The sequence below is a fragment of the Hemibagrus wyckioides genome, linkage group LG01, assembly GCF_019097595.1.
Source record: "Hemibagrus wyckioides isolate EC202008001 linkage group LG01, SWU_Hwy_1.0, whole genome shotgun sequence".
NCBI classification, from domain to species: Eukaryota; Metazoa; Chordata; class Actinopteri; order Siluriformes; family Bagridae; genus Hemibagrus; species Hemibagrus wyckioides.
The window spans coordinates 26357586-26374897 of NC_080710.1; the positions used below are offsets into that span (position 1 = coordinate 26357586).

The 17312-nt window shown below is 42.1% G+C and overlaps 1 protein-coding gene across 3 annotated transcripts in view; it reads right to left on the bottom strand.

The window, feature by feature from the left end:
- The window catches only part of pard3aa (par-3 family cell polarity regulator alpha, a), a 402663-nt gene that overhangs the window by 168820 nt on the left and 216531 nt on the right, over positions 1–17312 (bottom strand). For all 3 annotated transcript variants that reach the window (XM_058401320.1, XM_058401312.1, XM_058401328.1), the window contains exon 14: positions 3249–3399. In XM_058401320.1, coding sequence (XP_058257303.1) covers positions 3249–3399 — 151 coding nt within the window. The remainder of the gene's footprint in view (positions 1–3248; positions 3400–17312) is intronic.

Sequence of the window (17312 nt, forward strand, 5' to 3'; positions counted from 1 at the left end):
CACCCTTTTATCTTACTTTATGTTCATTTTTTTTTCTGAACAATGATTCTTTACAGCTCATAGAACGCTTACGTAACTGGAAATTTTTTTTAAATATCAGAAACAATGCATGTTCTTTAAACGTCTCGTAGCCGTTTGCTAGGTAATCGTGTTCTGGTTTGAAATTGTCCTCGTACGATTAAAAAAAACCTTGTGGTTATTACAGTTTCAAGCCACCATATTAAAAAACACATGCAAAAAATGACTTCTTATGAAACTTTTGGACAACCTTGTATATATATATATTACAAAAGCCAAATACAAAAGATATCAATTCACTTAAATGTTGTACTTTATGCAGGATAAGATTTCTGGTCTATTACATGATGTAACCTCACCATCGTACAATATTTGGCTTATAGCAGCATGCAGTACACACAGCATGAACTGGATCATTAGTAGGTCAAAGTCTATAATGAGTAGGTCAAAGTCTATAATGACCTCAGAAACTACTCTGACCTATTAGTTCCTCAAGGTTGCTGTTGTAGAAAGGACATTATCAACAGTTACATTATTTACTGTCCGGGGTCACCAGAATGAGGATGAGGTTTCCTTTCTGAGCCTGGTTCCTCTCAGGGTTTCTTCCTCATATTATCTCAGGGAGATTTTCCTTGCCACTGTCACCTCAGGCTTGATCATTAGGGATAAATGTTAAGGATAACTATTAACCTAACTTTAAGCTTAATATATATTACATTATTATATTATACTCTGACTTCTTCCTTTAAAATGCCGTGTATTTTGTAAACTTTTTCATAACTTTTGGTTTTGCCAAGAGTAAGAAATGTGCACTTGTCAGTAAGATACCAGAGATTACCTGGGGTTGTTTTTACAGGTCATTATATAGAATGTGAAACACACATGTATATACACACACACACAGTAATAAAACAGTATCTTATATGTTGGATTCCCAGGCTATCTATTCATCTCTCATTTCCCGTCATTCTCTGAATAAAACAGGGTCAAGGAACCATAGACTGTGAGCTTTGCACCCTTCACCACCTTCCACCTGCATTCCCCTGTACCTTTTAACTGTGCAGGATGCCTAGGAGCGATCGACAGGGTCCTCAATTTGAGACCCAGTGTGACATCCTGCTTCAAGTTGCTCTTTTCAATTAAGCTCTGAGACGTGAGCACAGCCTGCTATCGCACTAACGCCCCCGACAGCACTGTGCACCATGGGGACGCGGGAGAGCATCCGGATCTCTCTCGGCTTCTGCTTCAGACGTGCTTAACAACTTCCCTTCCGCATGCCAGGTCAGAAGAAGGGAATGTGTCTGCATCTGTCCTATATCAGTGGAAGTGGTTTTTGCTAGTACAGTGGAACTCCGGCATAAAAATTTTAATTCGTTCTGGAGTTCTTAAGGCGAGTATTTGTATTGCAAAATGAATTTTCCCAGACGAAATAATGTAAATGCAGATAATCATTTCTAGCCACCCAGAAATATTAGCAATATTCCCAGTACGAAGCGTATGTAAACTGTATGGCTGCTTACAAACAACTGACCCAAGCCAAGCATTCCATGTCAAGAGTCCTCACAGGAAGTCGTGCCACCAAGCTTGGGCTAAAAATAGTGTGTGTGTGTGTACAAGCGAGTGAGAACCGACTTCATACATACACACTTTCCCAGACACCAGCTCATCCTCCTGACAGTCATCCGACACCTCGACCCATCAATCTGACCGTGACCAATCAATGAGATGGCATGCTGAAGCTAGATTAACTGCCCCACTCCTCCATCACTCTACCCCGCTCACCTGACTGGCTGCATGCTTTATACCCTGTCTTCTTTTTCTCTAAACAGCACCGAGATAGAAAATCTGGATCAATAATGAGCCGTATCTCATCCTCCGACATCAGTATCTCTCTCTCTCTCTCTGACACCTTCCGCACGTTATCACTGCTGCCATCAGACGCTACTTTTTATAACCCACGATGCCTCGGTATTACTTGTATCCATTATAACACCATCAAATGTCACCGATCGCTGTATTCTCGATCCTTCAGGAACAATAAGATATTTATTTTTTTGTGATACAGACCAGGCTGTACATCCCAGCAGTTCATACACGTGTTTATTGGAAATCGTTTCCTGCGACGTAGAAAATGTGATTCCACCGTTACGCCGTTATAGCCTATAAAGCATTTACAGCTCAGAGCGGCAATTTCCAAACTCGCTGCTAACAATACCGCTCCATTTTCTCCTTTTTCTTTCCCTATGCGCTTCTCAATAACCTGGAATATTGTGAAACAAAGCCGAACTTGAACAGGCATCCACCATCCATCAAGCATTAGAGGATTGTTAACGCATCTACCTGCTCTCTTTCAGGCTACAGACTGCACTAGGCAGTCACAATAGCTTTTCTTTCCTCAGTCTAATACGGATAAGCTTTTTTTATTTTTTCCCCATTTTAGCCATGGAGGTATTTCGGTCTTTAAATCAAAAGCTCTAGAAGGCCATAGCACATTTAATCCAAACTTGAGGAAGTGCTAAGTGAGACAAAAGTTAACTAGTTAGTCAAAAGTTTTTGGGTTGCATTAACAATGAGTAGATGAGAGACGGTGTTGGTCAGATGAATGACAGGCGAGACATTTTTCTGAAATGTTAGGAAAACTCAGTATATGCTGTCGTTCAGGTTTTCCCCTTATCTCTGACGCACCGCTACGTTCCGTACGCTGGCCTGAAATCGCAGCGCAGCCTGCTTTTTTCTGGTGAATGTGATGTCACACGGCATGAAGATAAATAAATAAATTAATGCCAATCTTCCACTGAAAATGTGACAATTTGTCAAGCCTGTCGATACTGACTGCTCCCATCTTCCCCGTGTCAAACTTCCTCCAACTTTTCCGCGCTGCTCATTTGTCCCGTGTCGTCTGCTGCAGGAGCCGAAAGATGCTTGCATGCCTCGACGCTTCAAATGCAAGCTCGACTATAGGAACTCGCGCTCCACATTGACACGGGAGATATTTACTATCATGTGAGCTTTTTTTTCGAAAGAGTGCATCAGTGCCTGTCAAAGAGAAATGATTGCAGCAAGTAGGGCAGAATAAAAAGAAGTGTGTGCATGTATTAGGAAAAGAAATAGTGAGAAAGAAATGATGCAGCACAGACAGATGATATTCTATACAGATCATGATTGTGTGTGCAAAATGGTGTATACATATAGGTGTGTGTGTGTATATGAAGATGTGTGCATTTCCTCACCGATCATCCTGCCCATGATGGAGCGAGTGTTGATTGGGTCGTCAAGGCCCTCGACAGCTCCGGGGTACATAGAGTGAGAGATGCGTCGCTCATGATCGTCAAGAGAGCGGTTGAGTGACACCTCAGACACGGATGGACTTCTCGCTCCGTCCTGCAAAGACATGAGACCAGGAAAAAAACAGTTATTTGATGCAAAGAAAAAATATCGACAGACAGACAGACAGACAGACAGACAGACAGACAGACAGACAGATAGATAGATAGATAGATAGATAGATAGATAGATAGATAGATAGATAGATAGATAGATTATTGATCCAGAAGGAAATTCCAGAAAAAAACTGTCATAATAAAATAAAATGTCACATAAAATGTCAATGAGATGTCATCTTATATGAACAGGCAGAAATGTTACTGAAAAGAGGGATGAGAGGAGGGATGGGAAGAAGGACGGAAGGAGGGACGAAAAGAAGGACAGAAGAAAGGAAGGAAGGATGGAAGTAAGAAAGGACATAAGGATGTAAGTAAGGAAGAATGGAAGGACATAAGTAGGGAAGGAAATAAGGAAGGACATAAGTAGGGAAGGAAATAAGGAAGGACAAGGATGTAAGAAAAGAAGGATGAACATATGTACGGAAGGAAGGAAGGATGTACGTAAGAAAGGAAGGAAGGAGGTAGATAAGGGAAGAAGAAAGGAGGGAAGGAAGAAAGATAAGGAAGGAAGGAAAGTTGGGAACTTTACAGAGTCAGGAAAGAAGGTGGCAAGGAAGGAAACTGGGACAAAATATCAGGAAGAAACTTTGAAAGATGGTTAGGAGTTCGAGAGGAAGTATATAAGGAAAGATGTCAGGGATGTTGTCAGGAAAAAAGGAGGTCAGACATCAAGAAAGGAAGGAACAAACTAACAAAAGAAGGGAACAAATGAAGGAAGTTAGGAAAGAACTATGAAAGTTCATCTGCTCAGCTAAAAGTTTGACAAATAACTAAATATGGATGGATGGATGGATGAACAGATGGCTGGACGGACAGCTGTCCATGTAAATATAACAAAATATCAGTCAGAACCTGGACCGGCACTGAGGACACTTTGCACTATTACACAACATGAGCTGGAGCACTCTTCCAGCTGAAGACAGCATGGATTTCCCATCACTGATTCCTCTTAGCAGTCATGTTAAAGAGCCTGCTCAGAGGTCACGGTATTGCATTAGCGATCCTCCAGCATAGCAGACACTTTCTGTAAGTGTCAGTCTTCAGCGAACACCTCGAGGACGTGAGAAGAAAAAGACCCATCGCTTTATGCTAATGGAGAACGAGGAGAGACTTTCCAAAGGCCGTTCTGAACATTACAGTGGCGGAAGCTTTAAATGGGGACCATTAAATGTCAAAAGGTTTCGACTTTTGCAGTCTTAAGAAAAACAAGCATGCTTCATTCATAACCCCGGGTAAATTCAGCAGAGATTCACAACATGTATTACACTCGGGATAAATGAAGTACGTGTGACGACAGCTTGTGAAAACATGGAGCGAATTATTTTTGTAGGCGACGGAAAAGCTTTCTGATTAAATACTGATAATGACGGATTTCTGAAATAAACATAAATAAGACGATTCCAGTGACACACCCGGGAGAAGTAACAGAAAACCGGTCAATGTGCAGTTTGAGAGGAATTTGTCTATGCAGTGAAAATAAACCTTGGATAAAACCCTTCCTCAGATAAAGCCCCCAAATCAATCTTGGCTATGAACTCAAGTATTCGGGCCAAGTGTGAAAATGCTCTTTGTAGCTTTCCCCACTCAGGGATGAGACACAGACACTATGTAATATACTGTATGAACTATATGAACGGAGAGACGCTACATCGACACTTGGGAGAGGTGGAAATGGATTGGCTCTAGAAACTGGCAACTTCAATAACTCGCAAAGATGGAGTGGGTGGGAATCAACAGGGTCTGAGCAGACCCCAGTGTAGTGTGAAACAGTGAGAGTGCACACACACACACTACACAATCAAGCTGCCCTCCATTCCACTGTGTGAATCTGTTGGCTCTGGAATGAGAGTCCCTTGTGTGAGGACAGCAATGGGAGACAAAAGCACTGGGAAAGCACCTGCTAATGATATTTAATGCTTCTCTATGGAAACATCTCTGAAATCCACATGATGATGACGACGATGATGTGAAGTCTCAGGACGTGATAAACAGCCTGCGCCCGTTTTATTGGCTGCGTGTGAATAGCTAAATACAATCAGAGCTTCCTGCGGATGTGGACTAGAAGTGTCGATATAAAGACAGAGGGCTCATCTGACTCATCTACACGTTCAGGGTAAGAATAAGGCATGGAGAGGAGTATAGACTCAGCCATGCAGGTCTAATCCTGACTGACGCCAATCACAACACCTCCAAGACCTTTAGCCTCCTGCTGTCCTGTGAGAGAATCTCTGCAACAACAGGACAGTGAAGAAGATGAACAGGTCAGAAAGATAAAAAATAAAAGAGGCTGCCTGACCAAAAAAAAAGCATTGATGAATAAGAATCTATTAGAATTCATTCCAGTGACCAGGTAATGCTCTTTACGAGCTGTCCAATTTATTAGGAACACCTTTAAACCTGCACGTTGATGTGGTCATCTAATCGGCCAATCATGTTGCAGCAGCGCAATGTTTATTTTTCCACACCATTCTGTCTACACTGTGCATGAAATTCCCAGGAGATTAGCAGTTTTTCCTTGAAATCTGACACCAGCATCCATGCAACAATAAAAGTCCCAGAGATGGGAGTCTTTCTTCATTTTGATGTTTGATGTGAACATTAACTGAAGCTCCTCACCTGTATCTGTGTGACTATATACACTGTGCTCCTGCCACATGACTGGCTGATTAGATACCTACATGAATATGATTTGTTGAAAAAAAGTGAGTCATTTTCAACCAAGTTTATATAAACGCGTTCATTCCAACACAGCATAGTTTGTAGAGAAACAGTTCGTTTGCAGGAACTTGTATGGTCACGTTTCTTCTAACGTTTATTTACACTTCGGGATGCACGGTTATGGGAAAATAACCACATTTGGGGGTGGAAATGGAAAAGGCAAAGCAGATTTTGCTTCATACTAGCTGTAACATTCGTAACATCCTGCCTTCTTTGCATCACACCAACCAATGGTTGCTTATTTATCCATTATAGTGGGTTTTATTACTTGTTCAAAAAAAATAAAAGAAAGAAAAATATCCAGCATAATACATAATCAGGACAGTGTGCAAGTCACCCCCCCAAAAAAAACCCAAAAAACCATTATAACTTTTTCTAAAGCTGGTGAACATGGAGAAAAATTAATAAATTATGATTAATATTTTACTAAAATACCTTAGTAATGAGTACGTGAAACAATGTTCTTATAACCTCGCTTATTATTCACGTTTACACATAATCTGTCCTACTGAATGCTTGCACATTAATCATCTTTAATAAAATTAAGCAGAAGGGTTTAACGGAGGCCCGCGTTTCACTACATACTAAATCTACCTGGTACCTCCAACTCTCCTTTATTTTATTCCCCTAAAGAAAGTATCTGTGAACAAACTGCAGCTGCAATTAAACTATTAGAAGTGTAGAATTATCTATATAGGAACGCTGATCAAACTCAGTGACATGTTGGTATCGGTATAAAAATGAATCATCACCTAGTTCTAGCTCTAATAACGCTAATTAGTGATTCAAATGAGATAGCGCTGTAGATAAATTAGCACCCTCAGCTAAGCATGAAAGAGGACATAACGTAACTAGCTCCTGTGTTATTTCATTACATAATCATTTACTCTGTCCACATGTTAGCAGTGCATTGTGGGGAAACAGGTGGACCATTGAGACTACATTTGATGAACATTTGTAAATAACTATCATATATTGGGTGGGGGGGGTATTAAAATGTCTGTTTGTTATATTAGCATTAGGAGCCATCATTAGTAAAACTCAGTCAGAGACGATGGGAGTGGGATCCGGCGTGGAGGTGATCATCTCCGTGTCTGCATCAGCTGCAGCATTAGCCAGGGGACCCTGTACTATTTATTATAGATGAGAAATTTAATGAAGTCTGGAGCTCACGACTCATCGAGACTGGATTCATAAAAACAGCAGACTCGAGTCGCATGGACGGGGTCAATGCAATTACAACGGCACGGTGAAGACGACACTCGGGCTTATTGTAAAGTCTGACCTCGCGGAGCTTTCAATTGTAAAACCGCGGGTTTATTATATGATCTTTTTCTCTCCTGTTTTTAATCTTTCAGCAGACAGAAAATGAGATCGGATCTGTGACGAGAATGAAGTTTAGATACTGAAGTTTAGTCTGAGCGGCGTTCTATTAATAGCCTGTTTATTTGTCCCATTGTGTCTCTCTCTCTCTCTCAGACTAGATTAAGCATTAAGAGGTGAGTGGGGATTAATATAAACTGGTGAGAGATCATTAGGTCATTAGTCTTGCTATTTCTGACATTTCATGCTATTTAGATCATTAGTCTTGCTATTTCTGACACTCGACAGACACTGAGGTATGTTGTTAATACCTGGCATCTCTGTCCTCATGTAAAGGCTCTACCGAGAATGCTTCATGATAAAAAGTAATGCAGCAGATTTGAAGATCTTGCAAGATCAAAAAATAAAACTTCGGTATCCAAGATGAAAATAAAAATTTGCACACAATCTCTTCCACACTTTCACAAGTCCAAAGTAAGGTGAAGAAAAAAAAAAAATAAAGTATTAGCTACAGAAATAGTTTTAATAATAGTAGAAATAATCTACACCCAATTTAATGAGCATTTAAAAACATTTTATATTTCCAGAGAGAGAATTCATAGTGGTAGAGCTAGACCAAACAGGCCATATTTGTTGTACCAAAAATAAATAAATAAATAAATAAATAAATAAAAAAGAAGAAGAATTCATTATTTAATACATAAATAAAATTTAATAAAAAATAAAATATATATATATATATATATATATATATATATATATATATATATATATATATATATTTTTTTTTTTTTTTTCACATTTTACAAATATTATATATTTTATATATATATATATATATATATATATATATATATATATATATATATATATATATATATATATATATATTAGAGTTACACTACTTTATATGTATATAAAATATACCAGATCATACAGAGTCTGTCTAAATGCCAAGGCCTTGTTTATGAGGCTTTAATCCCACTGGCCTCTCCTGTCAGGACATAATTACAGCTCTTAATATGTCACATGCAGCATGTGCTGGACAAACCCTACAGTGGCTCAGCCAGGTCATTAGCCCTCATCACATCCCTCTATCCCTCCATCATTCTCGCTCTTGTTCTTGTGCTGGTGTAAGTACATTAGCATGTGCTGATGTGAGAGGATTAAAGCTAATACTGTGTGCTCTGCTCTGTGCGGCTCATCAGTGGGCTCAGGCCTCGGTGCTGCTGCGGGAATGGATCATCACTAAATCACAGCTAAGTGTGTATTAGAGAATTTTCTGTGGGGAAAAAGGCATTGTCTTTAACCAAAATAATAATTATACTGTGATTTTAGTGAATCATTAACATGCTAGACGTCAGATCTCCCTGTTCATGAGGCAAGATCTCATTTCTTTAGTGGTATATTGAGTCACTAAGTTGAAGCAGTGACTCTTATTTCTGTTTTCACACATTATCACGTTTAACTGCTTTATGTAGATTTCAAATTTGTCTTGGACCACTCTCGAACCTTTACAAACAAGTGTTAGCATTTTGCCTTTCAGATTATTTGTATTAATTACCCACATTCTCTATATATCCCTTTGTATTAAAAAGTAAATTCCAGTTCACTAATCTGTTGATCAAGTGCAGGTTCAATGGTGCTGATATTTAGTATAAGAACACTGGTACATTTCAGGGTTTATATCACTCCACTTGTATAAGTTTGATACATAAATTTCCATTTCTAGCAATGGTCCATTACACAAAACTGTTTCAACACTTACTATGGTCTGTCTCTCGCTTTCTCTCTATACTACTTGTGACATACCAGTGTTCCTGACCCCTTCTGCTAGTAATAGACCTGCCTGATCCATCCTCATGGCCTACTTCTTGGAGTTCTCATTACTCGGAGGCCGCCCACTGCTGCTGCAGATGGCCGCACATGGACAGCCTGGAGATACATGGGATTGCTGTGGATGGTGCCACATAGAAACCATGAAAATGGCATTGGGCTGCAACTGCCATGATCAGATTTGCACTCAAGTCTCCATCAGTGAACAGCTGGTACCTTCAACAAGATAGACTTCATGATAAAACTAGAATGCATTTCTTGGTTAGGCAACCGCAGTTTTTGACCATATAGTAGAAATTATTTGTGTTTATAATCACCATCCACCATCCCAGATGAACACAGAGTCTGGTTCCTCTCAAGGTTTCTTCCTCATATCCTTGCCACGCTTATTAGGAATTCTGTATAGCTGTATTGTTCATTCTGTATGGCTGCTGTGTGACAATGTCCATTGTTAAAAAGTGCTAGACAAATAACACTGAACTGAACTGAAGAGTCAGTCAGAGCTCGCTCCAAGTGTGGCTTCTAAGTTTTTCTGCTTAAAGCATACTTTGACATCTTACTGATAAGACTCTATACAGATTTTCACCAAATGATTTGGAAATCTTTTTATTTAGGTCTTAACCTCGCTTTGGTCTCCTGTAATGGGAGCAGGTTTAACAAATACGGCTGTAAAACATTGATTCTGCCTAAAGATGTTTAAAGCCTTGCTAGGCTAGAATGATTTCCTCACACAGCGAATGTCACATTTCAGAGCGTAGCGTTCCGCACTGAAACGGACATAAGCCTCATCAGTTCAGATTGTAATCAGATAAGGGCTGTCAAAACGTCAACAAAGCTCCTGCAGCACAGTTGGAATGAAATCTTTAAATACGATTTTCTTCCATTTTATTTTCTGGGAACTTTTTTCCTTGATGCACTAAAAGTTTCAGCATGTGAAGGTTTTTCTCCACCACACACACACCTGTGCAAATTCAGTCACAATAAACAAAGTCCAATGATGTCCCATCCATCACCCTGTTATTTCTTCTGGGTCACACCAATGACGTGGGTAAGACGGATGTGTGCTGATGTTGAGAAGATCAAACGAGCGAGGTCGGACTGGAAGGTCTTTCTCCATCGCTGGTTTTAGTAGTTCATGTCTCGGCAAGGCTTGTACTGTATTTCATCCAAAGATCCGGAGCTGCTCAATACTAATATAGCCATAATTTAGTGGACGCCCTGATTGATAGTGCTCTCCAGACACCATCGATCAGGCCTTTTCTTCTGCGGGACGGCCTTGTGTAGCGGCCATGCTGTTTCCTTCCTCATGTCAACTCACATAAACATCATACGGCTACGAGCCTCGCTACCTCATCTGTATGCACAGCACAGGCTGTATGTTCTCTTATATAACAATGACATTCAGATAAAGTTTTTCTATGCTCTCTGAATTCCTGTAGCTTTTTTTTTTTTTTTTACCAGAAAGGAAGACAGAGGCTCTCTTTTGGGCCTGTCAGTCATACAGGACACAGTTCCAGCTAGCTCACAGGGCCCTTCATGCCAGTTGCTTTTATACCTCAGTCTCTTCACAAAAAGAGTAGGGGTTAGGGGGAGAACGGGGGAAAAAGGGCAGAATTGGAGAAACACTTTGAGAGAAGGAAAAACTTTTCAGTCAAATACTTTCGGCACTTCCTCTAGGGTTCGGCTTTCATAATTCTATCAATTTCAGTGCCTTTCATGTGGTCAAGCGAGAGAAGATTCTGCATGAAAGTCTCCACTTAGGATGCGGTCCCGACGGGGAGAGCTCTCGATCTGCTGAGCCGTGTGGAACAATGGAACCAACATCTCCATTTCAGTTAAATAAATAAAGAAATAAATCAAATCAGCTCGATGTGACTAAAAAAACGGACCACATTTTCCTCATGCATAATTTATACAGATCTGTGTGCTTGGGTCGTATATATATGCGCCTTGCATAAATGCAGGCTGAGAGAGGACACAGGAAGTGAATAGCATGGACTGTGCACAGTGCTGTTCTAACAAACTACAACATGTGGGGTCAGAAATCAATCTGTTCTTATTTTTCTGCCAGTCAGGATATACTGATAAGATACTGAGCAGGTCATATAGTAGTTATAAAGCTTCATCACATTTATGGCACTGTGGCAAAAATCTACACAAGGGGTTTTCATACTTTTTACACCCAGTGACATTCCTCATATCATCCCTCACACTTCAGACTGATCTGATTGAGATAATCCAAACTATTCAAAAAATTAGACAAATTATTTAAATGTGCAGAAGAGAGATTTCTACTTAAATAAAAATCATTTCATTCCAACAAAAAACAGGCTAATAACTACAGGATTCTATTACTGATTAATAAAGTTAATGGGAGCGGATGGTAATTTTCCCTTGGCTATGCTTCCTGTACTCCTATGGTTCCCTGGACATCACTTAAGAGTGCCTGGGGTCTAACTAACAACAACCCAATCGCACAAGATGGTTACTCGAGAACAGAAAAATCAAAAGGGCAAGAAAAATGAACTAAACTGTTTGTTTTTTTTTTTATAAATGTTAAATACTTTTCTTTCACAGAAAAGGAACAAACAGTTTCACTGCAGTTACTGGGGTTATGCTAAGGGTTACAACCAACAGTTTTGTTCCAAAAAGTACTTACATAAACCCAATTTCCTTGTTAAATATCTATCTATCTATCTATCTGTCTGTCTGTCTGTCTGTCTGTCTGTCTGTCTTTCTTTCTTTCTTTCTTTCTTTCTTTCTTTCTTTCAATCAATCAATCAATCAATCAATCAATCAATCAATCAATCAATCAATCAATCAATCAATCAATCCAAATCAAATCAATCAATCAGGAGCGGTGGTAGCTCAATTGGTTAAGGCTCTGGGTCGTTGACCGGAAGATCGGGGGTTCAAGCCCCAGCACCAGGTTGCCACTGTTGGGCCCTTGAGCAAGGCCCTTAACTCTCTCTGCTCCAGGGACACTGTATCATGGCTGACTCTGTGCTCTGATCCCAACCTTCAAGGATGGGATATGCGAAGAAAGAATTTCACTGTGCTGTAATGTATATGTGACAAATAAAGGCTATTTCTAATTTCAATCAATCAATCTATATAGACAGACAGACAGACAGATAGTCCTATATCTTGAAATGTTTAAAAACCTGTGTGCGGTTGGTTTCTATAGATACCACATGAAAGTCACCTGTATAATGCTGCTGTTATTTTCAGCTCTGTTCTAACAAAACACCCACACAATGTTCCTTATGAGAAAACTTTCCACAAGTGCTTAAACTCTCCTCCGAGATGAACTGATCATGCGTTCGGATTGAAGCGTCTGCACAAATTAACCGAATACACACGGTTAGAGGAGCACTCTGTGTAGGTTCACAATTACCGATGGCAACCCGTTTCTATCAAGCATACTATTTCACGGCCCCCTCCGCCCCATCCATCAACATACAAGGACCGCTAAAGAGCAGAAATGATTTTTTTGCATGGTGGACAATTCTCAGTCCAGCAGTGGCACATTAGTGCATGTGTCTTAGCTCTATACAACCGAGAGAGTAAAATAACATACGCATAATATGATAAATTATTCCTCAAGGCCTCATTTAACTTCGACCAGATGAACTGTGAGGGCTTTACACATGCGTCTGAAATCCCATTCCATTAAAAACGAACATGGAGCAACATGAACACTGAGGCGCTTGTGACCCGCTCGCATGTTCTAGGCTCCACATGAGTGAGTAAAGGCTGAACTCAGCAGCAAAGAGGCAGCAAAATAATCAGCAAATATTAAAGTGCCAATAGGAAATTAATTGCACTGAAATGAATTGCATGAACACAAATGACAGTAATATTAATAGAAACACATGCTGCAATCACAGGTGCTGTGAAGCATTTATTTAATTATCACACGACATAAGAAACTGTGAGGACCAATCATGATAGTACAACTACATGTAGCAGCAGCAGCAATAGTTGTACAGTACGAGTAGTAGTATAATTTTTTCTAGTTGCAGTCGTGTTAGTATTATTTTTTAGCTATAATAACAGTAGCAGCAGTACTAGCAGAAGTACTAGAAGGAGTATTTGTACCAGTACTAGTAGTGGTCATAGTAGTAGCAGCTGTAGCAGTAGTAGTAGTAATAGCAATACTAGCATGAATAGTAGCAGTAGCAGCAGTAATACTAGCAGAAGTAGCAACAGCAGTGGTAGTAGTAGCAGCAGTAATACTAGCAGTAGTAGTAGTAGAAATAGCAGTAGTAGTAGCAGTAGAAGCAATAATACTAGCAGTAGCAGTAGTAGTAGAAATAGCAGCAGTAGAAGCAGTAATACTAGCAGTAGTAGTAGAAATAGCAGCAGTAGAAGCAGTAATACTAGTAGTAGCAGTAGTAGAAATAGCAGCGGTGGTGGCGGTGAAGCAATAATGCTAGCGGTAGCGGTGGTGGTGAAATGGCGGTGGTGGTGGCGGCGGTGGGAAGCAATAATGCTAGCGGTGGTGGTAGAAATGGCAGCGGTGGTGGCGGTGGAAGCAATAATGCTGGCGGTGGCGGTGGTAGTGAAATAACGGCGGTGGAGCGGTAATGCTGGCGGTGGTGGCGGTGGTGAAGGGCGGTGGTGGTGGCGGTGGAAGCGGTAATGCTGGCGGTGGTGAAATGGCGGTGGTGGTGGCGGTGGGAGCAATAATGCTGGCGGTGGTGGTGAAATGGCGGCGGTGAAGCGGTAATGCTGGCGGTGGCGGTGGTGGTGAAATGGCGGCGGTGGAAGCGGTAATGCTGGCGGTGGTGGCGGTGGTGAAATGGCGGTGGTGGTGGCGGTGGGAAGCAATAATGCTGGCGGTGGCGGTGGTGGTGAAATGGCGGCGGTGAAGCGGTAATGCTAGCGGTGGCGGTGAAATGGCGGCGGTGGAAGCGGTAATGCTGGTGGTGGCGGTGGTGAAATAGCGGTGGTGGTGAAATGGCGGCGGTGGAAGCAGTAATGCTGGTGGTGGCGGTGGTGAAATGGCGGTGGTGGTGAAATGGCGGCGGTGAAGCGGTAATGCTGGTGGTGGCGGTGGTGAAATGGCAGTGGTAGTGGCGGCGGTGAAATGGCGGTGGTAGTGAAATGGCGGCGGTGGGAAGCGGTAATGCTAGCGGTGGCGGTGGTGGTGAAATGGCAGCGGTGGGAGCAGTGTGCTGGCGGTGGTGGCGGTGGTGGAAATGGCGGTGGTGGTGGCGGTGGAAGCAATGTGCTGGCGGTGGCGGTGGTGGTGAAATGGCGGCGGTGGAAGCGGTAATGCTGGCGGTGGCGGTGAAATGGCGGCGGTGAGCGGTAATGCTGGTGGTGGCGGTGGTGAAATGGCGGTGGTGGTGAAATGGCGGCGGTGAAGCGGTGTGCTGGTGGTGGCGGTGGTGAAATGGCAGTGGTGGTGGCGGCGGTGAAATGGCGGTGGTGGTGAAATGGCGGCGGTGGGAGCGGTAATGCTGGTGGTGGCGGTGGTGAAATGGCGGTGGTGGTGAAATGGCGGCGGTGAAGCGGTAATGCTGGTGGTGGCGGTGGTGAAATAGCGGTGGTGGTGGCGGCGGTGAAATGGCGGTGGCAGTGGGAAATGGCGGCGGTGGAGCGGTAATGCTGGTGGTAGCGGTGGTGAAATGGCGGTGGTGGTGAAATGGCGGCGGTGGGAAGCGGTAATGCTGGTGGTGGCGGTGGTGAAATGGCGGTGGTGGTGGCGGCGGTGAAATGGCGGTGGTGGTGGGAAATGGCGGCGGTGGAGCGGTGTGCTGGTGGTGGCGGTGGTGAAATAGCGGTGGTGGTGAAATGGCGGCGGTGAGCGGTAATGCTGGTGGTGGCGGTGGTGAAATGGCAGTGGTGGTAGCGGCGGTGAAATGGCGGTGGCGGTGAAATGGCGGCGGTGGGAAGCGGTAATACTGGTGGTAGCGGTGGTAGAAATGGCGGTGGTAGTGGGAAATAGCAGCAGTAGAAGCAGTAATACTAGTAGTAGCAGTAGTAGAAATAGCAGTAGTAGTAGCAGCAGTAGAAGCAGTATTACTAGCAGTAGTAGTAGCAGTAGTAGCAGCAGCAGTAATACTAGCAGTAGCAGCAGCAGTTTGTTTGTTTGTTTGTTTTTTATGGCTATTTTCATGGTCAAGGATCAAGGTGGGTAAAGTGAGATATTTCGGTAGTTCTTATTATATTACAACAATAGAACCTTACATTATTTCAGCTTTGTCAACACCACCAGATATATAAAATCCTTCACTTGAATACTCAGTAAAAACTCCAGGATTTTCCTTGGTAGGATATTTTGGAAGACTCCTAAATATGTATTTTTTGAGTAAAAGCGTTGTCTAGTGTTGCTGGGGATTCTTCACCGTAACTGTAGCAGTAGTAGTTCTGTTATTATGCTGTTAGTTTTCACCATGCCTGGGTGATATAAATCAAATCTGTCCTTATTACAACAGCTCATCAAGCACAAAGCTAAAAGCAGGCCCAATCCATTTATAGAAGTGTATTAACTCAAAGCCTCCACAGTAACACTGTCAATCACAACTACAGTATAATGTGGAGGTGGGGATATAATGTGGAGGTGGGGATTAAGGTCCTAGGACTGAACACAAACAGCTGGATTTAGTTTAATCCTTGGAAGCACTGACCATTTAATTCTTTAAGCAAAACACACAAATAAAATGGTGAAAGAGGAGTGGCCACAAATATTGTAGGTGCCTCATAATCCCTGGTGCCTGGGCTACTTCATCTAGATTTTAATCTGGAACTCAGTATATATAAGTGATCGACTCATTAAAGTTACAATGCGTGTGAATATTACAAATTCGACAGCACTCATGGTTCTTGCAAGGCCTACTAAAATTGTGTAATTGTGGCAAACTGGTTCTCATATCACAAAAGCAAAAATCCCCCGCAGGCGATTCACTCTTCCTTTGCAATTGCGCTCTATTCCTATTTCTCAATGTCCATGTTTCACTCGAGGCAATCCACTATGACACTCTTTCCCTTACTGCTTTCCACTTTCTTTCAGTATCCACCTTACTCACTTTCTCTCTTTCTTTCTCTCACCCACTTTCACCCTCTCTGTGTCTCTCATTACAGCCTCACTGTGTTCCTCTCTTGTAATCACAGCAGGGGTCCAGGCCAAAGAACCAAACAATCCAGCAACCGTTTGATGGACAGATAAGAAGCGACCTTGTATCCTGGCAGCTCTGGAGGGGACGGGTGACCTTGCTCTTTTAAAAAAGGGGCGGCGGGGGGGGTTGTTGTGTTGTGCACGTGTGTGTGTGTGTGTGTGTGTGTACATGATGAAACAGAAAAACAGCAGGAGGTCCAGTCTTCAAAGTGCTGGCAGCAAGAGGTACCAATCAAACCAACCCACCAGTAAACAGACCTGAATTAGACCAAGCAGCATGCCTGTAAGTGTGTGTGGGCTTGTGTACGTGTGTGAAGCAAGTGTGAATGCTTGTGTGTGTGTGTTTGTGTGTGTGTGTGTGTGCCAGTGGTGCCAACACGCACATCCAATTCCAGGATTTCTCAAAAGTTTTGCTAAATTTCCTAAAGTATAAAACATCTGAGATCCAGAAAATACTCACATAAATATTGTTATTAAAACACTATACCACCATGCTGTTCAATTCCCAAATCTGACTGGCCAGCACAGGCCAATCAGATTTGGGAAGGGCCACACGTCTGAACATGCTGTTATAGGAAATTCATCTTCATGATCGTAACTGTAACTCGGATTTACTTGGAACTTTTCTGAAGACAGATCCTACCCCTAACTCTAATAAACATTAAAAGAAGGAGTATAAGGAAAAGCATAAAAATAAGAGGGGGGGAAGAGAATATCAGATATTTGATATTTCACACGGCTATGCATTATTGGTCCAGATCAGCATGAGCTTTTTCTGAAGCAGGATTGCTTTCGATCCTCCGCCTTGCCTCTCTCTCTCTCTCGCTCGACCCTGCTCTGACCTGATA